This window comes from Calliphora vicina, chromosome 4 (assembly GCF_958450345.1).
Source record: "Calliphora vicina chromosome 4, idCalVici1.1, whole genome shotgun sequence".
Taxonomy (NCBI): domain Eukaryota; kingdom Metazoa; phylum Arthropoda; class Insecta; order Diptera; family Calliphoridae; genus Calliphora; species Calliphora vicina.
In genome coordinates this window covers 115169314-115196683 of record NC_088783.1, presented here as the reverse complement: position 1 = coordinate 115196683, position 27370 = coordinate 115169314, and the positions used below count along the sequence as shown (strand labels likewise).

The 27370-nt window shown below is 22.4% G+C and overlaps 1 protein-coding gene across 1 annotated transcript in view; it reads right to left on the bottom strand.

Annotated features, from left to right (window-relative positions):
* The window catches only part of eag (ether a go-go), a 98634-nt gene that overhangs the window by 27147 nt on the left and 44117 nt on the right, over nucleotides 1-27370 (bottom strand). Inside the window, exons 3-6 of the mRNA XM_065509842.1 lie at nucleotides 22110-22222; nucleotides 938-1069; nucleotides 239-351; nucleotides 28-171 (exon numbers count right to left, since the gene is read on the bottom strand). Of these exons, the coding sequence (XP_065365914.1) occupies nucleotides 28-171; nucleotides 239-351; nucleotides 938-1069; nucleotides 22110-22222 (502 nt within the window). The remainder of the gene's footprint in view (nucleotides 1-27; nucleotides 172-238; nucleotides 352-937; nucleotides 1070-22109; nucleotides 22223-27370) is intronic.

Here is a 27370-nt window from a genome sequence, read left to right as displayed (position 1 = left end):
TTTTTTAATTTTTTGTATAAAACTCACCATAATTGCTGTATAAAATGTTAAACATAATATGACCCAATCCCAAATCGCTTTAAATGCACAATAATGCAACAGTATATGAGGTGGTGTTTTGGGTGCTTCCTGGCGATATTGCGGCATTATATCCGCACTCAGGGACATCATCTATTAATGAATTTTAAAAATATGAACTTTTGTTTAATGGAATTAGAGCAAAAATATTTTTACTTACATGCGCCAAATTTGATTGTTTCGTTGGATCCTTTAGCGTGGGCAAATGTGCGCTGAATTGACGACTTCTCGTTACCGAACGGGCCAATTTGGCAAATTTTGATAGACCTAAAACTAGATAGTTGAAAAATCAAATTTGTCAAAACTAGAAAGTGGACAGACAGAACAGACACACACACACATACAGCAATGAAAATAAAGTTAAGAGAATATAAAGGCAACATTTAAAGAGAAGCTAGATTAGAGTTTATTTTAGAGATAGAGAGAGAGAGAAGCAACAGTATTTGCTTTTATGTAGATAATTTAGAGTTTAAACTTAAAAGCTCTCAAAGTTTTTTTTAGATCCATATAGAATATTAAACTTGCTTTTTCTTTAAAGAAAAGAGTTTCTTAATATTTTTTTTTGGATTATAATTTCTTGGTTTTTTGGTTCAACATCTGCGACTTTTAGTTCCTGGCTTGATTTAGCTTGTATGCTTTGCTATAGTTATTTTTCGTGCAAGTTTAATCATGCTTGATTAGTATGTATTTTAAAGTAGTTTAGAGTGCAGTTTATAACATTTAAATACATTTAATAGAATCTATATACTTATAGAGGTAAATTACAGATTGTAACCATCAAAAAGGAAATCATAAAAAACATTTAATATTGAAAAACAGAGTAATAGAGAGGAAAGGAAAATTTTAAGTTTTAACTTACCACCCTTGGTATCTTCGCTGTCGATGGGTTGTTTTAAGGCGGTTATATCTCGAAATGTTAACAGGAATAAGACAACCAAATCCCTTTCGTTGCGTATGGGAGCCACCTGCAGCAAAAGCCATAATGGAGTTTCTATAAAGGCAAGAGATAAGGAGAAACAGGAGAGAGGAGAAAAGAAAACAACACTTAAGTAAATTGGGAATTATTTAAGATAAAAAAACACTGAACAAAAATATACTACAAGATTTTAATTAACCACAGGACCTCCTTATTCCTATACAAAATAATATCATCAGTCAGGTTTTAATCAACAGAAAACACACAACTTATGATCAATAAAGGGAATCATAAAGTAAAAATTAATAAACCTAAAGTCCACAAACAACACAACATGACCTTTAACATTTCAATACAAAATCCACCTTGACAAATATTATCATGTTCTTTATTATGGTATGCAACAAATGTTTGCTTACCATTTAAAGCAGACCTGCCTCAATGAACATGCCTCAACATGTCGCCATAAATTCATAACCAAAAAAAAAAACAGAAATTTCTTTATAAAAAATCAAGCAAGAGAGCTTTATTCGGCTGTGACGAATTTTATTTACTTTAAAATAAAAATTGAAAATATTTTTTTGTAAAATTTTTTTAAAAAAAAAATAATAATTTTAAAAATATTTTGACACATTGTAGGTCCATCCTACTATGTTTTTATATATATCGTTGAAAAGCTCTTTGAAATATCTATCATTTGATATCCATATTGTCTATATTAATGATTTAATAACACAGATATAAATAAATATATATAAAAATAGGTAAAATCGAGGTAGTCCTGGTCTTTTAACTATAACTCAGCCATTTCTCAACCGATTTTCTCGAATTTTAAATAGCAACCCAACCGGGACAATAGCCGATATATTGATGTATAAATCATAGATGTAAGTTATTTGGGGGCTAAGGAAAGCTGATTTCAACATACTGACAGACAGATGGATATGGCTATATTGAGTCTTTTTTATGAAAATTGCAGTAACTACAAATGGAATGACAAACCTAAAGGGTTTAAAAATATTTATTTATTTTGTTTTATTTGTTAAAAACGTTTTATATTGAACTTGTTGTTTTCGCAACTGCTGCCATTGGGTTTTTGTGAAAAACAGATAAATGTTTTTGCTGCTTTTTTTTGGCAAATAACATGTGATTTCCGTTAAACGGATGTGGAAGTGATATCAAATACATGCATTTATGATATCAAAGACACTGACAGAAAAAAACAGTAGAAAAGATTTTAAATTTTTAAGGAAATTTAAAAAGTACTATTTCTACTACTATTTTTAAAAAAATCATTAAGTAAGGTAAAACTTATAATTTTGTTAATTAAATAAGGAAAACATAAAATTTTGAAAAAATTTATTAATTTTGAAGAAAATTAAAAAGTACTTTTTCTACTACTATTTTTAAAAATTTGTTAACTGTGAAAAAATTTATAAATTCTTATAATTTTCTTTACTAAATGAAGAAAAATTAAAATTTTAACAAAATTTATAGAATTTTAAGAAAATTTTAAAAAGTACTTTTTACTACTATTTTAAAAAAAGGATAAAATGCTGAAATATTGCTAGATTTTTTTAAATATTTATGTTAAATGAATAAGAGATAAGGTTTTTTCTTAAATTTATTCATTTTAAATGCAATTAAAAAAAGTACTTTTTTTACTACTATTTTAAAATGTCATTAAATGTACTAAAATTGATATATTCATTTAATTTTCATTCTAAAAATGTAGAAAAGTTAAAATTTTTGACAAATGTTATTTATTTTAAAGAAAATTTTAAAAGTACTTTTTCTACTACTATTTTTAAAAATTAGTTAACTGTGAAAAAATTTATAAATTCTTATAATTTTCTTTACTAAATGAAGAAAAATTTAAATTTAAACAAAATTTATGGAATATTAAGAAAATTTTAAAAAGTACTTTTTTTACTACTATTTAAAATAATTTGTTAAATGCAGTAATATTGTTAGATTTTTTAAATATTTATGTTAAATGAACAAGAGATAAGGTTTTTTCTTAAATTTATCCATATTAAATGCAATTAAAAAAAAGTACTTTTTTTACTACTATTTTAAAAATCGTCGTTAAATGTACTGAAATTTAAATATTCTTTTAAAAATCATTGTAAAAATGTAGAAAAGTTAAAATTTTTGACAAATTTTATTTATTTTCAAGAAAATTTAAAAAGTACTTTTTCTACTACTATTTTTAAAAATTTATTAACTGTGAAAAAATTTATAAATTCTTATAATTTTCTCTCTTAAATGTTGAAAAATTAAAATTTAAACAAAATTTATAGAATTTTAAGAAAAATTTTAAAAAGTACTTTTTTACTACTATTTTAAAAAAAGGATAAAATGCAGTAATATTGCTAGATTTTTTGAATATTTATGTTAAATGAACAAGATATAAGGTTTTTTCTTAAATTTATCCATTTTAAATGCAATTAAAAAAAGTACTTTTTTAATACTATTTTAAAAATGTCCTTAAAAGTACTGAAATTGATATATTCTCTTAATTTTCATTCTAAAAATGTAGAAAAGTTAAAATTTTTGACAAATTTTATTTATTTTAAAGAAAATTAAAAAGTACTTTTTCTACTACTATTTTTAAAAATTTGTTAACTGTGAAAAAATTTATAAATTCTTATAATTTTCTTTACTAAATGAAGAAAAATTAAAATTTAAACAAAATTTATAGAATTTTAAGAAAATTTTAAAAAGTACTTTTTTTACTACTTTTTAAAAAATAATTTGTTAAATGCAGTAATATTACTAGATTTTTTAATTATTTATCTTAAATGCAGTAGAGAAAAGTTTTTTTTTTAAATTTAACCATTTTAAATGCAAATAAAAAAAGTACTTTTTTACTACTATTTTTAAAAATGTCATTAAATGTACTGAAATTGATATATTCTTTTAATTTTCATTCTAAAAATGTAAGAAAAGTTATAATTTTTAATTTTATTTATTTATTTTAAAGAAAATTTAAAAAGTACTTTTTCTACTACTATTTTTAAAAATTCGTAAAATGTTAAAAATTATTAGATTTATTAATTTTCTTTGTAAAGGGAAGAAAAGAAACTATATTTTATAAAAATTAAATCTATTTAAAGGAATGTAAAAAAGTACTTTTTTACTACTATTTTAAAAATGTCGCTAAATCTGCTAAAATTGATATATTCTCTTAATTTTCATTCTAAAAATGTAAAAAAGTTATAATTTTTGGCAAATTATATTAATTTTAAAGAAAATAAAAAAGTACTTTTTTTACTACTATTTTTAAAAATTGTTTAAATGTTCAAATCGATTAGATTTATTAATTTTCTTTCTAAAGGGACGGAAAAAATCGAAATTTAAATAAATTTAAAAGAATTTAAAAAAGTACTTTTTTACTACTATTTTAAAAATTTCGCTAAATGTTCTGAAATTCATATATTCTTTTAATTTTCATTCTAAAAAGTAAGAAATTTTGTAATTTTTTTCAAAATATCTTAATTTTAAAGAAAATTTTAAAAGTACTTTTTCTACTACTATTTTTGAAAAATTCGTTTAATGTTCAAAATGATTAGATTTATTAATTTTCTTTCTAAATGGAAGAAAATAAACTATACATTATAAAAATTAAATCAATTTAAAGGAATGTAAAAAAGTACTTTTTTACTACTATTTTAAAAATATCGCTAAATGTTCTGAAATTGATATATTCTTTTAAATTTCATTCTAAAAAGTAAGAAATTTTTTAATTTTTGTCAAAATATCTTAATTTTAAAGAAAATTAAAAAGTACTTTTTTTACTACTATTTTTAAAAATTCGTTAAATGTTCAAAATGGTTAGATATTTTTACTGAAATTGATATATTCTTTTAATTTTCATTCTCAAAAGCTAGAAAATTTATAATTATTGTCAAATTATATTAATTTTAAAGAATGATAAAAAGTACTTTTTTACTACTATTTTTAAAAAGTCTTAAAAATGTTAAAATTTTTTAATTTTCTTTGTAAAGGAAGGAAAAGAATCTAAATTTTATAAAAATTACAACAATTTAAAGGAAAGCAAAAAAGTAGTTTTTTACTACTTTTTAGCTGAAATTGATTATTTAGATTATTTTTTTATTTATAATTTCTTTGAGTGTTTTTTCTTGTTTTTAAACTGTGTGATAAATGTTCAGAGGTTTGTTATGCAATTTCCCTATTTGTTTTTTGTTGTAGTTGTTGGTTGTTTTCGCTGTTAGTTTATTTGGTACAAAAACGTGCAACAGCTTTCTGGTATATGTGTGTCTGTCTGTCTGCCTATTGGTGGCATATAAATGGTGTCAGCTTCCAATATTTCCTTTCAACACTCAGCCATTAATGTAAAGCTGCTCACATTCATACGTTTAAAGGCAATTTATTATTGCAGTTGTTTTTTTTTAGCTAATTAGAGTGTGGTTGTTTCTAACGGGGGTTTTGTTCATTTTAGGGACCTTTTTATAATTTGTAAAATCCTGCAGCGGAAGTTTCATTTATTGATTAAAATGCCAGGGCATTAGTAGTTGGAAAAGAACGGCTGTAATTTGTGGAAGTTACAATTCAAAGTCTCTAAGGCTTAATAAAAACACCAGGGTAGTAGAGAGAATCAACCTAGAAAAGTACATATATGCAAAATTAGCTATAAAGTTTTTAAAGGGAATTTTAATTAGTTCGACTTTGTGAAATTTAAGGAAATGACAAATAACATTTTGGGTTTCTAAAGAAAATATTCTAAAATTTTATTGTATTTAAAGACTTAATATTTGTTAAGAGGGTAAATTTTCTTTCTATTCAAGTATTTATGTGTTTCCTGCCAATTTTTATTATTTGTTTTCAAATGTAGTCGTGTTAGTTTTTATATATGAATTATTTCTGCAGTTCATTTTCCTACAAAACAATAAAGCAAAAAAAAAAACACATATGAAAATAAGTAAGAGAGCTATTTACGACTGTGTCGAATCTTATATACCCTTCATAAAAACCAAAATTTTAAAAAATTAATAAATTTTACATTATTTAAAGACATTTTTTAAAATAGTAGTAAAAAAGTACTATTTTACATTGCTTTAAATTTATTTAATTTTTATAAAATTTTGTATCTTTTCTTCCCTTTAAAAAGAAAATTAATAAATCTAATCATTTTTAACATTTAACGAATTTTTAAAAATAGTAGTAGAAAAAGTACTTTTTTAATTTTCTTTAAAATTAAGATATTTTGACAAAAATTACAAAATTTCTTACCTTTTACAATGAAAATTAAAAGAATATATGAATTTCAGAACATTTAGCGACATTTTTTAAAATAGTAGTAAAAAAGTACTTTTTTACATTCCTTTAAATTGATTTAATTTTTATAAAATATAGTTTCTTTTCTTCTTTTTAGAAAGAAAATTAATAAATCTAATAATTTTTAACATTTAACGAATTTTTAAAAATAGTAGTAGAAAAAGTACTTTTTAAATTTTCTTTAAAATTACTATAATTTGTCAAAAATTATAACTTTTCTTACATTTTAGAATGAAAATTAAAAGAATATATAAATTTTAGTAAATTTAACGACATTTTTAAAATAGTAGTAAAAAAGTACTTTTTTACATTTCTATTAAATTGATTTAATTTTTATAAATGTTAGATTTTTTTTCGTCCCTTTAGAGAGAAAATTAATAAATCTAATCATTTTGAACATTTAATGAATTTTTAAAAATAGTAGTAGAACAAGTACTTTTTTAATTTTCTTTAAAATTAATATATTTTGACAAAAATGTTAACTTTTCTAACCTATTAGATAGAAACTTAAAAGAATATTTAAATTTCAGTACATTAAGCGAAATTTTTTAAAATAGTAGTAAAAAAGTAGTTTTTACATTCCTTTAAATTGATTTAATTTTTATAAAATATAGTTTCTTTTCTTCTTTTTAGAAAGAAAATTAATAAATCTAATAATTTTTAACATTTAACGAATTTTTAAAAATAGTAGTAGAAAAAGTACTTTTTTAATTTTCTTTAAAATTACTATAATTTGACAAAAATTATAACTTTTCCAACCTATTAGAAGGAATATTAAATGAATATATCAATTTTAGTACATTTAACGACATTTTTAAAAATAGTAGTAAAAAAAGTACTTTTTTTTAATTGCATTTAAAATGGATAAATTTAAGAAAAAATCCTTATCTCTAGTTCATTTAACATAAATAATTAAAAAATCTAGCAATATTACTGCATTTTATCCTTTTTTTTAAATAGTAGTAAAAAAGTACTTTTTAAAATTTTTCTTAAAATTCTATAAATTTTGTTTAAATTTTAATTTGTCTACATTTAGTAGAGAAAATTAAAGAAATCTAACCATTTTTAACATTTAAAGAATTTTTAAAAATAGTAGTAGAAAAAGTACTTTCCTAATTTTCTTTAAAATTAATAAATTTTAACCATTCCTCATTTAATTAACATTATTATAAGTTTTATCTTATTTAATGATTTTTTTAAAAATAGTAGTAAATTAGTACTTTTTAAATTTTCGCAAACGATATGACAAGCTTATATATATCCTTAACACTCATGGTGAAAACTAAAACACAGTTCGAAAATAATACCAATTGACCTCAATTTGTATGTGTCATTTTATTGTTTTCTATTTTCTTTCGAGTCGTGTTTTCTGTTAGAAAAACAATTGTGGAAAGGAAGGGGAAATATTTCCACAAGAAAAAAACTAAAGGAAAAACATGTGTTAAACAAAGTTTTTCATTTACATTTTCTCGTCGTTTTTGTTATAGTTTTGCATACAAATAAATAACTAAACATATGTATAGGAGAATATTTTCACCTTTGGCATCTTTTATTTTCTATTTTTTATTATACCCTTCAGCTTCGTGAGAAGGGTATATATAAGTTTGTCATTCCGTTTGTAATTTCTACATTTTTCATTTCCGACCCTATAAAGTATATATATTCTGGATCCTTATAGATAGCGGAGTCGATTAAGCCATGTCCGTCTGTCTGTCTGTCTGTCTGTCTGTCTGTCTGTCTGTCTGTCTGTCTGTCTGTCTGTCTGTCTGTCTGTCTGTCTGTCTGTCTGTCTGTCCGTCTGTCTGTCTGTCTGTCTGTTGAAATCAGTTTTCTGAAGACCCCAGATATCTTCGGGATCCAAATCATCAATAATTCTGTCAGACATGCTTTCGAGAATTTTGCTATTTAAAATCAGCAAAATCGGTCCACAAATGGCTGAGATATGAGGAAAAAACCAAGACAACCTCGATTTTTGACCTATTTTTTTACCTATATCTGGATTACTAAGACATTAATATAGACAATATGGATATCTAATGATAGATATTTCAAAGACATTTGCAACGACGTATATAAGACCATAGTAAGTTGGACCTACAATGGGTCAAAATCGGGAAAAAAATTTTGAACCCGAATTTTTTTTTTAAAAAAAAAAATTGAAAAAACAAAAAAAAAATTTTTAAAATTTAAAAAAAAAAAATTTTAAATTTAAAAAAAAAAATTTTAAATTTAAAAAAAAAAAATTTAAAATTTAAAAAAAAAAAAATTTAAAATTTTAAATTTAAAATAACAATCGAAAAATTTTTTTTTCCAAAAAATTCAAAAAACAACTGGAAAAAAAATTAAATTTTGTTTACCTAAAAATATTTAAAATTTTGAAGTATAATTTGGTGAAGGGTATATAAGATTCGGCACAGCCGAATATAGCACTCTTACTTGTTTTTTGTTAATATTTTCTTTGAGCATAACAAAACTGTTAAAACTGAATGAATGAATGACTGCATGAATGAATGTCTATATAAATGAATTTTGTAGCACACAGTAGTGGAACAATGTGTGTTAAGTAGATTTTACAACTACAAAACTTTGTTCTTCTCTTCATATTTGTGAGTTAGTTCAACACGGTGACATAAATCAAGAGAAACGAAAAAAGCTAGAACAGAACAGAACTAGAACAGAACTAGAACAGAACTAGAACAGAACTAGAACAGAACTAGAACAGAACTAGAACAGAACTAGAACAGAACTAGAACAGAACTAGAACAGAACTAGAACAGAACTAGAACAGAACTAGAACAGAACTAGAACAGAACTAGAACAGAACTAGAACAGAACTAGAACAGAACTAGAACAGAACTAGAACAGAACTAGAACATAACTAGAACAGAACTAGAACAGAACTAGAACAGAACTAGAACAGAACTAGAACAGAACTAGAACAGAACTAGAACAGAACTAGAACAGAACTAGAACAGAACTAGAACAGAACTAGAACAGAACTAGAACAGAACTAGAACAGAACTAGAACAGAACTAGAACAGAACTAGAACAGAACTAGAACAGAACTAGAACAGAACTAGAACAGAACTAGAACAGAACTAGAACAGAACTAGAACTAGAACTAGAACAGAACTAGAACAGAACTAGAGCAGAACTAGACTCTTGTTAAAAACTCTCAAATTTCCTTGTTTCTTATATCATTTGTCCCTCTGTCATTTCGAAAGTTCCTAAAAATAACACATGCTCACCATTGATTGTTTCGAAAGGGTTTATTTTTATTTCGGTTTTTGTTTTTCAGTTATTTTTTCCATGCGGTTTCAACAATACAACCATCAAGTGGTCTTTACAACATGATTTGTTTTTCTTTTCGACTTTTTTTTTCTTCTTTAACTTGCCACATGCTTTCTCTTATAAAACTTTTTCTTTTTCGCTTGTTATTGCTTCCAGATAACAAAATTGTTTTCACTGTAACCAAATATCTTTGAAACAAAACACAATGTAAAATATATGCCCCTAGAAATATGTTACATTTATTAAAACATTGCTCTACAGTAAACAGATTTCTATAAAAAAGAGTAAGAAAGAGCTACCCACCACAAGAAGACAATGAATGAGCAACAAGAATTTATGTTCTTATCAATATGGCTGGCTGTTGGTTGGGGAGTCTTTGCTATCCTAAGTGTCATCTCAATTTCTGTTTCTAAGGGTTTCTTAGGGGCTTTTGAATTTCTTTTCGGCCTGGCCAATTATTGAATGTTTGTCTTCTTTATTATTTTCTCTTTTTCCTGTTGCATTTAGGCTGGCTAAGTGGGTTTTTAATATGAATATTTGAATGGAAAATGTAGTTAAACTGTTGCCACATGGCCACCTTAAAACTGTGCCGCTATGTTTTGTATTAGATAAAATCTAAGGCTGTTGTCAGTGTAAAGTGTAGTCAAAAGAAAGCAAAAGCAGATGCAAAAAATATAAACACTTAAGATATTTTTGTTTTTCCTTAGAGATCACGTTTGTTTACCAAATACATAGTTTATAAAAGGGTCAAAAAGGCTTTTAGAATTTTAGCAAATAACTTAAAGTATTAGAGGAGAGAGAGAGAAAAAGTGGCAAAAATAGAGAGAGATTAATAAATGTTCATTTAATTTACTAGAGCATAACTAGAATAGAACTAGTTCTGTTCAGTTCTAATTCTATTCTAGTTCTGTTCTAGTTCTGTTCTGTTCTAGTTCTGTTCTAGTTCTGTTCTAGTTCTGTTCTAGTTCTGTTCTAGTTCTGTTCTAGTTCTAGTTCTGTTCTAGTTCTGTTCTAGTTCTGTTCTAGTTCTGTTCTAGTTCTGTTCTAGTTCTGTTCTAGTTCTGTTCTAGTTCTGTTCTAGTTCTGTTCTAGTTCTGTTCTAGTTCTGTTCTAGTTCTGTTCTAGTTCTGTTCTAGTTCTGTTCTAGTTCTGTTCTAGTTCTGTTCTAGTTCTGTTCTAGTTTTGTTCTAGTTCTGTTCTAGTTCTGTTCTAGTTCTGTTCTAGTTCTAATTCTGTTCTAGTTCTAATTCTGTTCTAGTTCTAATTCTGTTCTAGTTCTGTTCTAGTTCTGTTCTAGTTCTGTTCTAGTTCTGTTCTAGTTCTGTTCTAGTTCTGTTCTAGTTCTGTTCTAGTTTTGTTCTAGTTCTGTTCTAGTTCTGTTCTAGTTCTGTTCTAGTTCTAATTCTGTTCTAGTTCTAATTCTGTTCTAGTTCTAGTTCTGTTCTAGTTCTGTTCTAGTTCTGTTCTAGTTCTGTTCTAGTTCTGTTCTAGTTCTGTTCTAGTTCTGTTCTAGTTCTGTTCTAGTTCTGTTCTAGTTCTGTTCTAGTTCTGTTCTAGTTCTGTTCTAGTTCTGTTCTAGTTCTGTTCTAGTTCTGTTCTAGTTCTGTTCTAGTTCTGTTCTAGTTCTGTTCTGTTCTAGTTCTGTTCTAGTTCTGTTCTAGTTCTAGTTCTGTTCTGTTCTAGTTCTGTTCTAGTTCTGTTCTAGTTCTGTTCTAGTTCTGTTCTAGTTCTGTTCTAGTTCTGTTCTAGTTCTGTTCTAGTTCTGTTCTAGTTCTGTTCTAGTTCTGTTCTAGTTCTGTTCTAGTTCTGTTCTAGTTCTGTTCTAGTTCTGTTCTAGTTCTGTTCTAGTTCTGTTCTAGTTCTGTTCTAGTTCTGTTCTAGTTCTGTTCTAGTTCTGTTCTAGTTCTGTTCTGTTCTAGTTCTGTTCTAGTTCTGTTCTAGTTCTGTTCTAGTTCTGTTCTAGTTCTGTTCTAGTTCTGTTCTAGTTCTGTTCTAGTTCTGTTCTAGTTCTGTTCTAGTTCTGTTCTAGTTCTGTTCTAGTTCTGTTCTAGTTCTGTTCTAGTTCTGTTCTAGTTCTGTTCTAGTTCTGTTCTAGGTCTGTTCTAGTTCTGTTCTAGTTCTGTTCTAGTTCTGTTCTAGTTCTGTTCTAGTTCTGTTCTAGTTCTGTTCTAGTTCTGTTCTAGTTCTGTTCTAGTTCTGTTCTAGTTCTAGGATTAAACGTTCCTTCTGTACCCTGTATTTAACCGCATTACATTTATTGCTGTAAATTACATTATTATGCATAATTTTCATTATTTTTTCATTCATTCATTCAATTTTCAATTTAATTAACAATTCCACTGCTGTAATTTATTACAAATACATTTGGGTCAAAACTTTAAATAAATTGTGTTCGAACATGTCAATGGGACCATTTTTTCCATTCGTTTTATTTGCATTTTTATCGTCATTTTAATAAATTTAATGGCTTCATACATTATTAATTAAATTAAATAAAATAGTACATAAATATAAATAAATTAAGTATAATAAATAAAAGTAGATAATAAAAAAATGGAAAAAAATTTACTTGTTTTGCTACCTGGTAAAACTTTGCCAAACTGTGTCAAAGCGCAGCCACATTGTAAATCTGGAAATATGTATCAATTGGAAAAATTTTTGTGTTTTGGAAAATGATTAAATTCAAACCAATTATTAAACACCTTTAGCAAATTTGGTAACACACGGGCAAAAAGTTATGGGAGCGTAAAATTTATTTTTTGTACAGAAAATTTTTTGTTAATTTCAATTATTACAGTTTAGCTGTTTAGTAGAGTTGACCTGTTTAAAGGGTGAAAATGGATGAAAATATGTTGTAGACCACAAATTTTAATGCTACACACATAAACTATTGTAGACTACACATGAACTTTTAATAGTTTTAAGGAACTACAACTACTACATGGAAATTCATACTCAATATATTAACAATTAATTGGATTTTATGCAAAAGGCCCATCTGTTTTACACATTACCACCTAAACACTTTATACTTCAATAAATTCATTAAAATGCACACACAAATACTTTCGTTTATGCCTGTTTTAGCATTTTAACCTTTTATGTTTCAGGCTTATTACAATTTGGTTTATTTTAAAAGGGAGAATTTGAAAATATTAAGGTTTTTATACTCAATGAACAGGTCAATAGCACAAAATATTTGAAAAATTGCTATTTTAAGGCTATTTTATAATTCAAAACAAACTAAGCAATTTAAAATAAAATTTTAAAAAAGTAGTATTTCTACTACTTTTTTTAAAAATCTTTATAAACTTGAAAGTTACCTAATTATTACCTAATAAGCTTAATTAAAACAAATTTTTAGATTTTCAGCTAAATTTAAAAAGGTAGTATATTTACTACTTTTTTTTAAAAACCTTTTAAATTATATAAAATAAACAAATTCGACTTAAAACAAATATTTAACATGTTTCTTGAATAAAATACAAATTTTAAGCAAAATTTCAAAAAGTAGTATTTTTACTACTTTTTTAATACTGGCTTAAAAAAAGCATATACTACATTTTTATACTTATAAAATATCTTGTTAGAGTTTCTACACAAATTTATGTAAAAGCCAGAGATTTTAAACAATTTTCAAAAAGGTAGTATTTTTTACTACTTTTTTTAAAAGCTTTCAAATTGTACGAAAAAGAACAAAATTCCATATAAAATAATAAATATACATTTAGTTTTATTAGTTTTTGAAAAAATACTTAATTTAAACCAAATTTAAAAAAGTAGTATTTTTACTACTTTTTTAAAAAATGATTTTAAAACATGAGAAATTAATTTTTCTAGTTAACAAATGCTTTTAAAGATTTTTATAAACAATTTAAGCAAAAATCTAGGATTTTAAACTTAATTTAAAAAGGTAGTATTTTTTACTACTTTTTTAAAAAGCTTTCAAAATGTACAAAAAAGAACAAAATTTCTCATAAAATAATAAATATACATTTAGTTTTACTATTTCTTGTTAAAATACTTAATTTAAACAAAATTTAAAAAAGTAGTATTTCTACTACTTTTTTAAAAAAATTATTTAAAAGCGTGGGAAATTAATTTTTCTAATTAATAAAAGTCTTTAGAGAGTCTTTATAAAAATTTAAGCCAAAATCCTAGGATTTTAAACTTAATTTAAAAACGTAGTATTTTTTACTACTTTTTTAAAAAGCTTTCAAAATGTACAAAAAAGAACAAAATTTCTCATAAAATAATAAATATACATTTAGTTTTAATATTTCTTGCTAAAATACTTAATTTAAACAAAATTTAAAAAAGTAGTATTTTTACTACTTTTTTAAAAAATGATTTAAAAACTTGGGAAATTTCTTTTTCAAGTTAATAAATATTTTTAGAGAGTCTTTATAAAATTTTAAGCAAAAAGCTAGAATTTTAAACTTAATTTAAAAAGGTAGTATTTTTTACTACTTTTTTTAAACGCTTTCAAAATGTACAAAAAAGAACAAAATTCTTCATAAAATAATAAATATACATTTAATTTTATTATTTTTTTAAAAAATACTTAATTTAAACAAATATTGAAAAAGTAGTATTTTTACTACTATTTTAAAAAATGATTTAAAAATGTAGGAAATTAATTCTTCTAATTAATAAATGCTTTTATACATTCTTTATAAAATTTTAAGCAAAAACCTAGAATTTTAAACATAATTTAAAAAGGTAGTATTTTTACTACTATTTTAAATATCGTTTAATTAAGAAAAAAATTTATTTTTATACTGCAAAAACATCATTAACAAGTTCTTATAACAATTTAGCCAAAAACCAGGGATTTTTGACAAAATTTCAAAAAGTAGTATTTTTACTACTATTTTCAAAATCATTTAATGACTTGGGAAATAGATTTTTCCACTCAATAAATCTCTTTAGAGAGATTTATATACAAAATTTAAGTGAAAACCAGGGATTTTAAACAAAATTGAAAAAGTAGTATTTTTACTACTATTTTCAAAATCTATTTAAACTGGTAATTAACAAAATTTTACACTTAAAAACCATAGTTTTAGAATTCTTATAACAATTTAGGTAAAAAACCAGAGATTTTAATTCAACTTTAAAAAGATAGTATTTTTACTACTATTTTCAAAATCTATTTAAACTGGTAATTAACAAAATTTTACACTTAAAAACCATAGTTTTAGAATTCTTATAACAATTTAGGTAAAAAACCAGAGATTTTAATTCAACTTTAAAAAGGTAGTATTTTTACTACTTTTTTTTGATGCAAATATTTCAATTAATCGTGTAATATTATTGTTTATTTCCCATTTAAAACCTCTGTTCTCTATTATTTTAAAATCAATAAATAAATAATGTTGCTTATTTTGTATCTTCTGTACCTGGCAATTATTTTAACATTATTCTATATTATTTTAATTTATTACTGGTATTTTATTATGCAAAATTTAGCATATAATCATAGTAATTGATTGCATAATTAACATGTTTTGTACTGAAACACAAAAAAACTTTTCTATGAAACTAATTAAAGTTTAGCAGAATTTTAATTAGTTTATACAATTATATTGTATGTGTATGCAATTTTAGTAGTTAATACATATATAAGAGTTAGTCGTATACATGTGTAATGAAGGACACCCAAAATCTATATGGAGCCGCTTAATTGAATAGAAGGATAATAGAAAAGTTTAGTCTGTTTTTTTTTTTGGGGGGGCGAGGAAGAAAAATCAACCATTATGAAGTTAATGAAAAGTTAAAATGGGAAAAATTTAATGACATTTAAGGAAAAAAACTTAAATAAAACTGAAAATAGCTAATTTTTTAATAAAAAAGCCAAAAAGGAATATTTTTTAAAAAGGTAGTATTTTTTTCACTACTAAATTAAAAAATTTTTGGAAAAAATTTAAAGCAATTATCATATTTTACTATTTTAAACAAGAATTTAGTATAAAAAAAAAATTTTTTCAAATTTTAAAATAGTAGTATTTCTACTACTTTTTTAAAAAAATCAGATATCATGTAATTTTTCGGTGGAAAATAATTTCATTCACTAAAAAAGAATTTTTGAAAGAAATTTCAATGTAAAACAGGCATATTTATTCAAATAGTAGTATTTTTTTTACTACTAATTACAAAATTTTTGGAAAAAATTTAAAGCAATTATCATATTTTACTATTTTAAACAAGAATTTATTATAAAAAAATACATTTTTTCAAATTTTAAAATAGTAGTATTTCTACTACTTTTTAAAAAAATGTCAGATATCATGTAATTTTTCGGTGGAAAATAATTTCAATCATTAAAAATAAATTTTTTTATGAAATTTTAAGGTAAAACAGGCATATTTTTTAAATAGTAGTATTTTTTACTACTAATTACAAAATTTTTGGAAAAATTTAAAGCAATTATCATATTTTACTAGTTTCAACAAGAATTTAGTATAAAAAAATACATTTTTTTAAAATTTTAAAATAGTAGTATTTCTATACTTTTTAACAAAATCAGAGATATCATGAAATTTTTCGACGAAAAATAATTTCATTCACTAAAAAAGAATTTTTGAAAGAAATTTCAATGTAAAAAAGGCATATTTATTCAAATAGTAGTATTTTTTTTATTACTAATTACAAAATTTTTGGAAAAAATTTAAAGCAATTATTATATTCTACTATTTTAAACAAGAATTTAGTATAAAAAATAAATTTTTTCAAATTTTAAAATAGTAGTATTTCTACTACTTTTTAACAAAATGTCAGATATCATGTAATTTTTCGGTGGAAAATAATTTCATTCACTAAAAAATAATTTTTGAAAGAAATTTCAATGTAAAACAGTTATATTTATTCAAATAGTAGTATTTTTTTACTACTAATTCCAATTTTTTTTTTTTTTTTTTTGAAAAATTTTAATTAAATTATTTTGTTTTACATCATTTGAGGAAGTATTATGTAAAAATATAATTTTTTTTAAAATTTTAAAAAGTAGTATTTCTACTACCTTTTTAAAAAATTTCAGATATTATGATTTTTTTAGAGGCAAATAATTTAACTCATTATAGTTAAATTTTTAAAACAATTTTCAAGATTAAAGAGGCACTTTTTGTAAAAGGGTAGTATTTTTTTCTACTACTATTTTACTAAAAATTTAATTTCTTAGTAAAAATTTAAAAAAATTACTTATTTCAATCTTTTGAACAAGAATTTTGTAGACAAATTAAAAAAGTACTAAATTTTAATACTTTTTAGAAAAAGTACTTTTTGAAAAATGTTTAAAATTTAAGTATTTTTTAATATATCTATTAAATATTAATAGTACCTTCGAAAAATGTATTAAAAATTATAAACTTTGGAATAAATTTGTGAAAAATGTTTAAAAAGTACATAAATTAGTACTTTTTTCAAAATACTTTAATACAAATATTCCGCCTAAAATTATACTTCACAATTTTCTTATATTATGTTTTTTATTCCTTTTACTTTACATTTCTTGGTAAAAAATCTTGGCTCCTTAAAGTATGCTTTACATTTTATCTGTTATTTTTCTACCTTCTTTCAGCCCTGTATGTATGTGCTTTTTTTATAATCTTATTTTAATCTCCATAAATCCTTTTATTATTTAACATAAACACGTAGAAAATTTGCACTCATATTTTTGCACATAAAAATATAAAGCAAATTTTACAATATATACAATACACACTGCTTATTTGTAACTCATAAATATAAAAAATTTACAGCATAGATATCTAGGCATTCAAAATATGCATAAATATTTTTTTCTTGGTCTCACATGTCAAGCCTGCAGTTTTTCTTGCTCTTAAAGCTCTTAAAGATTCTAATCAATTTTTATAATTTATGATTTAATTTTCCCACAAAGTTTGCAGGAGATGAGACTAAATTTAACATATTGTAAAAAGGTAGTAGAAAATACTACTTTTTTAAATTTTGACAAATTGCTTAATTTTTTTTTAAATTTTTCTCGCATACATTCAAATAAGAAAAATAGCATAAAATTTGTTGAAAAATTTTGTACATTCCTAATTTAGTAGTAGAAAATATACTACTATTTTATAAAATGTAGTATATTTACTCCGAAATTTCTTTAAAAAAATTACATTTAATTAAAGTAATAATTTTTCATAAAAAAATTGTAAATATATATTAATTTTGTAAAAGGTAGTAGAAAATACTACTTTTTTAAATTTTGACAAATTGCATAATTTTTTTTTAAATTTTTCTCGCATACATTAAAATAAGAAAAATAGCATAAAATTTGTTGAAAATTTTGTAGATTCCTAATTTAGTAGTAGAAAATATACTACTATTTTATAAAATGTAGTATATTTACTACGAAATTTCTTTAGAAAAATTAGATTTAATTAAAGTAATAATTTTTCATAAAAAAATTTTAAATATATCTTAATTTTGTAAAAGGTAGTAGAAAATACTACTTTTTTAAATTTTGACAAATTGCTTAATTTTTTTTTTAAATTTTTCTCGCATACATTAAAATAAGAAAAATAGCATAAAATTTGTTGAAAATTTTTGTAGATTCCAAATTTAGTAGTAGAAAATTATACTACTATTTACAAAATATGCCTTTTTTATTAAAATTGTTTTATTAAAAATCTAAAGATTACAAAAGACTAGAATGAGCTACGATTTATTGATTGGAGCTTGAAAATAAAAATATTGCTTATAAAAGTCTATAGTGAGAATTATAAAAGACCTACCAACACTTCTTCATAAATATTTCCTTTAATTTCCTTAAATTTTGTAAATCATTGTGCAAAAATATCAATTTCTTTATTTTAATTCTATTTTCCTTATGATTTCTTTTGATTATTCTCATTTTCTTATCTTTTCTATAGCATACTTTTAGGCATTTTTCCGGTTTTTACAGTTTATCTCAGCCTATAAATATTATTGCAGTTTTTTTTTTAAATTAATATCGATATCAATTGTTTTTCCGTTTAGTTATGTTATGCTTTGAGCTTGCTGCAGCAACACAAAATAATGTTTAAGCTTAAGCTGTAATTGTAGCATACTTTTAGATGTTTGTCTTGTTAAAAAAAAATTTCAAAGCATACTTCTAAGGCGTTTTGCTTTAGATGTGAGCATTACTTATTCCATTTTCTAAATCCTTTAGTTGGATTTTTGTACAACAAATCTTTTAGAATTTCTTTGTAGCATTGTTTTTGTTTTTAGTTGTATGTAGCTGTAGTTTTGAAACATTTGACGTCAGCACTCTATTGTTTAACAGTTTCCAATATTGTATAGTAAACTAGATTCCATAGTGTTCTGTTTTTTCTAGTACATAGAGAAGGGTAATGGGGAGAAAAGCAAGAAACAAAAATAAAATTGTGCTCTTTTTTATAACCAAAGCAGCAAAAAGCAATTGCAGCAGCAGCTAAAACCATAAAAATAAATTGCACAAACACATGACTGCACTTGAGTACTATAGCTCTACACTCTTCAACACTGAGCAAAAATTTGTAAAGAAAAAAACTACTGTCCTGGTTTGCAACCTTTTTAAACTCTGTGTATTTTTTTTATTTCTATGATTTCTCCAAGTGTAATTTATTTCCTTTTTTGCAGTATTTACACAAACAAATTTATTACCTTTTGAACCCAAAACAAACAAATAGAGAAATAATATAAAAAAAATATATATATTCCCATTTTGATACTTTACAATTGTCCCATATGTCTAGATCGCTAAATGCTAATGTAATGAATGAATGCACTTTTAGCTTTAACATTTTTTTTTACGTCACACTGCTGACGGTAAAGCTAAAGCTGTAAAGGAATCTAGGCTGTTGCTTTTGTACACCTTATGGACTTTGGTGATATAAAAAGATTATAACAGTAAAGACAATAAAATATGCAAAATGTAATAGTTAACCCCTTAGAAATGGCAGAGAAATATAAACAATTGAATCTTAAAAAAAAAAATTAAATGAAATTTTAAAAAAATAATATTTTTGTAAAATTATAGTATAAAAAACTACTACTATTTTACAAAATGTTGCTTTTTTTATACTGAAATTTCTTTTAAAAAAATAATTTTTAATTAATTGTTCATTTAGCAACAAAAAATCTCTTAATATCTCAATTTTTGAAAAAGGTAGTAGAAAATACTACTTTTTTAAATTTCGTCCAAATGTAGTATTTTTGGGAAATTTATGCTTAATAATGTTAAAAAATTAAATTGAAATTTAATTTTGTGAAAACTTTTGAAATTAGTAGTAGAAAAATATACTACTTTTTACAAAATGTTACGTTTTTACACTAAAATTAATTTAAAAAAATAAGTTTTAATTTAATTAATAATATTCCATAATAAATTGTCAATATATGACAATTTTGTAAAAAGGTAGTAGAAAATACTACTTTTTTAAATTTCGTCCAAATGTAGAATTTTTTGTAAATTTATGCTTAATAATGTTAAAAAATTAAATTGAAATTAAATTTTGTGAAAACTTTTGAATTTAGTAGTAGAAAAATATACTACTTTTTACAAAATGTTACGTTTTTACACTAAAATTAATTGCAAAAAATAAGTTTTAATTTAATTAATAATATTCCATAATAAATTGTCAATATATGACAATTTTGTAAAAAGGTAGTAGAAAATACTACTTTTTTAAATTTCTTCCAAATGTAGTATTTTTGGGAAATTTATGCTTAATAATGTTAAAAAATTAAATTGAAATTAAATTTTGTGAAAAATTTTGAATTTAGTAGTAGAAAAATATACTACTTTTTACAAAATGTAATGTTTTTACACTAAAATTAATTTTAAAAAATTAGTTTTAATTTAATTAATAATATTCCATAATAAATTGTCAATATATGACAATTTTGTAAAAAGGTAGTAGAAAATACTACTTTTTTAAATTTCCTCCAAATGTAGTATTTTTGGTAAATTTATGCTTAATAATGTTAAAAAATTAAATTGAAATTCAATTTTGTGAAAACTTTTGAATTTAGTAGTAGAAAAATATACTACTTTTTACAAAATGTAACGTTTTTACACTAAAATTAATTTTAAAAAATAAGTTTTAATTTAATTAATAATACTCCATAATAAATTGTCAATATATGACAATTCTGTAAAAAGGTAGTAGAAAATACTACTTTTTTTAAATTTCTTCCAAATGTAGTATTTTTGGGAAATTTATGCTTAATAATGTTATAAAATTAAATTGAAATTCAATTTTGTGAAAACTTTTGAATTTAGTAGTAGAAAAATATACTACTTTTTACAAAATGTAACGTTTTTACACTAAAATGAATTTAAAAAAATAAGTTTTAATTTAATTAATAATATTCCATAATAAATTGTCAATATATGACAATTTTGTAAAAAGGTAGTAGAAAATACTACTTTTTTAAATTTTCTCAAAATTTATTAGGCTTGATCGGCTGAATAAAATAAGATAATTGCTTAACATTTTTTTAAAAAATTTTAATATTTTGTAGTAGAAATCTACTACTTTTTTCAAAAGTTATAAAATTTTATATTTTCAATATTTCATTACTATTTTAACTCTTTTATAGCTAAATTAAAGGTTTTAAACAATTTTATTACGTTTTAAAAAAGTAGTAGAAATCTACTACTATTTTCAAATAATCTTAAATGTTATATTTTCAATATTTCATTACTATTTTAACTCTATGATAGCTAAATTAAAGGTTTTTAACCATTTTATTAACTTTTAAAAAAGTAGTAGAAATCTACTACTTTTTTCAAAAGTTATAAAATGTTATATTTTCAATATTTCATTACCATTTTGACTCTATGATAGCTAAATTTAAGGTTTTTAACAATTTTATTAACTTTTAAAAAAGTAGTAGAAATCTACTACTTTTTTTAAAAGTTATAAAATGTTATATTTTCAATATTTCAATACTATTTGGTTATTATTTTAACTCTATTATAGCAAAATTAAAGGTTTTAAACAATTTTATTACGTTTTAAAAAAGTAGTAGAAATCTACTACTTTTTTAAAAAGTTATAAAATGTTATTTTTTGCAATATTTCATTAATTTTTAGTAATTTCTAAGTTAAATTAAATTTAATTTTAAAATTTTTTATGAAAATAGTAGTAAAATTTACAAATTTTCTCAAAGTTTTGCTTTGTGAACATGTGTTGCTTAAAGGATTAATTTTATAGCCAACTTCAAAATGATTCCAGTTACATTTAGCCCTTAAATTTCTCAGTGAAAAATTTTAGCAACCATTATTTTTATTTATATTTATTTACTACAAAAGGCCAGCAGAGTTGTACTAAAATTAATGTCTTTGGCAAAAGTAAAACAAATTTAAGGATTACAAGCATAAGAGGAAAAACTGCAAAGGGTTAGGGGTAAAAAAAGGTCCAAAAAATTTAAGCTTTTTAAAAATGTAAGTAGAGAGTGGGTTTATCATTTTATTGAATATTTTCAATTTAAATTATTGTATTTTTTAAAGGTTGTTGCCTCGGGTTTTACTTACTGTTCTTTTTATATAATAAAATTTCAAATTGGTCCTGTTGTTGGTTTTCCAAGGTGTATTCCAAGCGGGCCACCGTCTCTTTATCCGTCAGCTCACCATACATGAAACCACATCTGGAATGATAAAGCCAACAAGGACATAAAATTGCAATTACATTTTTTTTCTGTTTTGTTTTTATAAATTTTAATTTGTTTATTTAACACGTCAAACAAAAACAGAAAACAATAAACTTAAATGGTTTAATAATAAAGAGAAATTAAAACAAGTTAAAAAGGCATTAAATGACAATATTTATTACAAAAACTAAAAAAAAACTTTGAGTCTTTAACTAGAATATTTTTAAAATTTTGTTATTTAAGACCTTTTACACTTTCTCCATTTTTAATAGTTTTTTTTTTTAGCAAAAAAAAAGCAAATAGCAATTAATATTTAAACATGAATATCGTTACAGTTTTTATCTTCGTGTATAAATATTTGTTTTTTACTCAATTACTTTTGGCTATATTGTGTTCGAATTGAATGTTTAACTAATAATTAAAATGGAATGAATAATCAATAATTAATAAAAAACAAAATGAACAATAATTGAAAACCATTTTCTGTTTTTGTCATGAAACTGAATAAAAAGTTAAATAAAATTTAAATTTTTTAACAATTTGTTTATTAAAATATGAATTCTAAGTTAAATTTAACCTAAAAATAGCAAATTTTTAATATTAAAAAAAAGTAGTAGAAATACTACTTTTTTCAAATCACAAAAAATTATTATTTATGCTTTATTTTTGTTTCAAAATGTAAAATAAAAAAAATTTTATAAAAAAATATAAAATTTTAAAAATAGTAGTACAAAAAATACTACTATTTTACTAAATGTGACTTTTCTTACACAAAAAATTTCTGGCAAAAAATAATTTTTAATAAAGGTATGTATTTCAAACAAAAAATTCCATGATTTCTTAAGTTTTGTAAAAAGGTAGTAGAAATACTACTTTTTTAAAATTTTGAAAAAATTACTTTTTTAAACTAAATTCTTAATCAAATGAGTAAAACAAGACAATTGCTTTAAATTTTTGTCATAAAAATTTAATTCTTTCTTAAATTTCTTAAAAAGGTAGTAGAAATACTACTATTTTAAATTATGAAAAAACTTAGTTTTTTTTACTAAATTCTTAATCAAATTAAAAATTCAATTTAAAGCAATTACACATTTTTCAAAAAATTTAAATTTTTGCAATTAGTAGTAGAAAAAAATACTACCTTTTTAAAAAATATGCCTTTTAACATTGAAATTTCTTCAGAAAATTTATTTTTAATGAGCTTAATTATTTTCCTTTTAAAATATTATGATATCTTAAATTTCTTAAAAAGGTAGTAGAAATACTACTATTTTAAATTATGAAAAATCTTAATTTTTTTTACTAAATTCCTAATCAAATTAAAAATTCAATTTAAAGCAATTAAAATTTTTTCAAAAAATTTTATTTTTTATAATTTAGTAGTAGAAAAAATACTACCTTTTTACTAAATATGCCTTTTTTACTTTGAAGTTTCTTCAGAAAATTTATTTTTAATGAGCCTAATAATTTTCCTGCAAAAAATGTGATGATATCTTAAATTTCTTAAAAAGGTAGTAGAAATACTACTATTTTAAATTATGAAAAATCTTAATTTTTTTACTAAATTCTTACTCAAATTAAAAATTAAAGAGGATTGCTTTAAACATTTTTCAAAAAATTGTATTTTTTGTAATTTAGTAGTAGAAAAAATACTACCTTTTTACTAAATATGCCTTTTTTATTTTGAAGTTTCTTCAGAAAATTTATTTTTAATGAGCCTAATTATTTTCCTTTTAAAAATGTTATGATATCTTAAATTTCTTAAAAAGGTAGTAGAAATACTACTATTTTAAATTATGAAAAAATTTAGTTTTTTTTACTAAATTCTTAATCAAATTAAAAATTCAATTTAAAGCAATTAAACCTTTTTCAAAAAATTGTATTTTTGTAATTTAGTAGTAGAAAAAATACTACATTTTTATAAAATATTAATTTTTTACTTTGAAATTTCTTTAGAAAATTTATTTTTAATGAGCTTAATTATTTTCCTTTTAAAATATTATGATAACTAAAATTTCTTAAAAAGGTAGTAGAAATACTACTATTTTAAATTATGAAAAAAATTAGTTTTTTTAACTAAATTCCTAATCAAATTAAAAATTGAAGATTATTGCTTTAAACATTTTTCAAAAAATTGTATTTTTTGTAATTTAGTAGTAGAAAAAAATACTACCTTTTTTAAAAAATATGTCTTTTTTACTTTGAAATTTCTTTAGAAAATTAATTTTAAATGAGCTTAATTATTTTCCTCTTAAAAATGTGATGATATCTTAAATTTCTTAAAAAGGTAGTAGAAATACTACTATTTTAAATTATGAAAAAACTTAGTTTTTTACTAAATTCTTAATCAAATTAAAAACTCAATACTATTGCTTTAAACATTTTTTAAAAAATTGTATTTTTTGTAATTTAGTAGTAGAAAAAATACTACCTTTTTACTAAATATGCCTTTTTTACTTTGAAATTTATTGATAAAATTATTTTTCACTGAAACTAATTATTTTCCTTTACAAAATCCCTTGGTATCTTAAATTTTTTAAAAAGGTAGTAGAAATACTACTTTTTTAAAATTAAAAAAAAAAATTTTTTAATTCTTTTTCGAAATAAGAAAAAAATCTAGTACTTTTTCCACTTATATGTCGTATGATTGTTATTTTATACAAAAAAATCAATTTATATTACTCATACGCTTGGTTGGTCTTTAGTTTCTAAAAATGTATTTCCTAAAGTTTTGTTTTCTGTTTGACACTTTTTAAATAATGTGGAAATTTAATATTTCATTTCATGACCCAAATTCTGTTAGAAATAAAATACTCACACAATTTATAAATGCAATGTCACAATATTAAATAATTGATTGTCAATAATTTGCCAAAGAAATAATGCAGAGTAGGAAGAATAGGGGAAGGCCAAGAATAGGGAGACTTAAATGCAGTTAAATAAATCAAATATGTATATATTTTTTGGGGGGGTTTATTACTACTAATGATTTCGTTTGCCACAGCTTGACATTGCTGTTAAATCAACACTTAAATAAACAATTTATTTTAAGGGTAAAATGCTCGTAATAATGACAACGACAATAACAACAAACATTGTCATGTATAACATTCCCATTAGCATGTACACACACATCCACATCCAAGAACCTCCCATTTTTTTCTCCAAAAAAAGGAAATAAAACAAATCACATGGCAACCTCACTGACAAAACCAAAAAAAAAAAACAGTCATAAAACCCACAAAAAAAAGGTGAACGAACACACAGCAGCTGCCAAATGAAAAGCAAATCAACCATATTTCATTTCAAACCAACAGCAACCAAATCAAACAATTCGCACTTTTCAAATACCAAAACGGATAAAAGATACACACAACTAATGTCAGAATATCTAGCAAAATGTATAGGAACACACACTAAATGTGTGAGTTCTCAACTTAAATCGCGTGTCTTATTGGCATGTATGTACGGTGGCATTTAAAACCAAACGACTGTCTGTCATTCTGTCTTACCAGCCTCAAAAACCTCTGTTTTACCATTTATTTGACATGATTTCAAATCATACTTTTTATATTTTGTTCTCCTCTTCCTGCTGCTTTATTTATTTGCTTTTTATGACTGTGTATTTGTTTTATTTTTTATTTTATTTTTTTTTGCTGTGTGTTGGTTATGTACATAAATATTTTTGGGGCCAATAGATTGTTTATTTTGGTATTGATTTTTCTTCTAAATATTGTACAATTTAAATAACACAAAAGTTTCCTCTTTAGAACATAAAGCTAAAAATAAGTCAATGGCAATAAAAATATGTTTAATAATAATTTAAAAGAAAAAAAATCGATTTTTTTACATAATTTAAAAAAAAATTATTCGAATAATCGATTAAAATTATTCGATTAATTTTTGAAAATTCCAAAAAAATAGTATTAAATGTTTAGATTTCAATTTGTAAAATTTTTCCATCGATTTCCATTTTAAAAAAAAATTATTCGAATAATCGGTTAAAATTATCCGTTTAATTTTTGAAAAATTCTAAAAAAAATTTGTATTAAATGTTTAGATTTTAATTTGTAAAATTTTTTAAATCATTTTCATTTAAAAATTTAAAAAAAAATATTCGAATAATCGGTTAAAATTATTCGATTAACTTTTGAAAATTCCATAAAAATAGTATTAAACGTTTAGATTTAAATTTGTAAAATTTTTCCATCGTTTTCCATTTTAAAAAAAATTATTCGAATAATCGGTTAAAATTATCCGATTAATTTTTGAAATATTCTAAAAAAAATTTGTGTTAAATGTTTAGATTTTAATTTGTAAATTTTTTTAAATCATTTTCATTTAAAAATTTGAAAAAAAATATTCGAATAATCGGTTAAAATTATTCGATTAATTTTTGAAAATTCCATAAAAATAGTATTAAACGTTTAGATTTCAATTTGTAAAATTTTTCCATCGATTTCCATTTAAAAAAAAAATTATTCGAATAATCGATTAAAATTATCCGATTAATTTTTGAAAAATTCAAAAAAAAATTGTGTTAAATGTTTAGATTTTAATTTGTAAAATTTTTTAAATCATTTTCATTTAAAAATTTGAAAAAAAATATTCGAATAATCGGTTAAAATTATTCGATTAATTTTTGAAAATTCCATAAAAATAGTATTAAACGTTTAGATTTCAAATTTATAAAATTTTTCCATCGTTTTCCATTTTAAAAAAAAATTATTCGAATAATAGATTAAAATTATCCGATTAATTTTTGAAAAATTCTAAAAAAAATTTGTGTTAAATGTTTAGATTTTAATTTGTAAAATTTTTTAAATCATTTTCATTTAAAAATTTAAAAAAAATTATTCGAATAATCCATTAAAATTATCCGATTAATTTTTGAAAATTCCATAAAAATAGTATTAAACGTTTAGATTTCAATTTGTAAAAATTTTCCATCGATTTCCATTTAAAAAAAAAATTATTCGAATAATCGGTTAAAATTATCCGATTAATTTTTGAAAATTCCAAAAAAATAGTATTAAACGATTAGATTTCAATTTGTAAAATTTTTCCATCGATTTCCATTTAAAAAAAAATTATTCGAATAATCGGTTAAAATTATTCGATTAACTTTTGAAAATACCAAAAAAA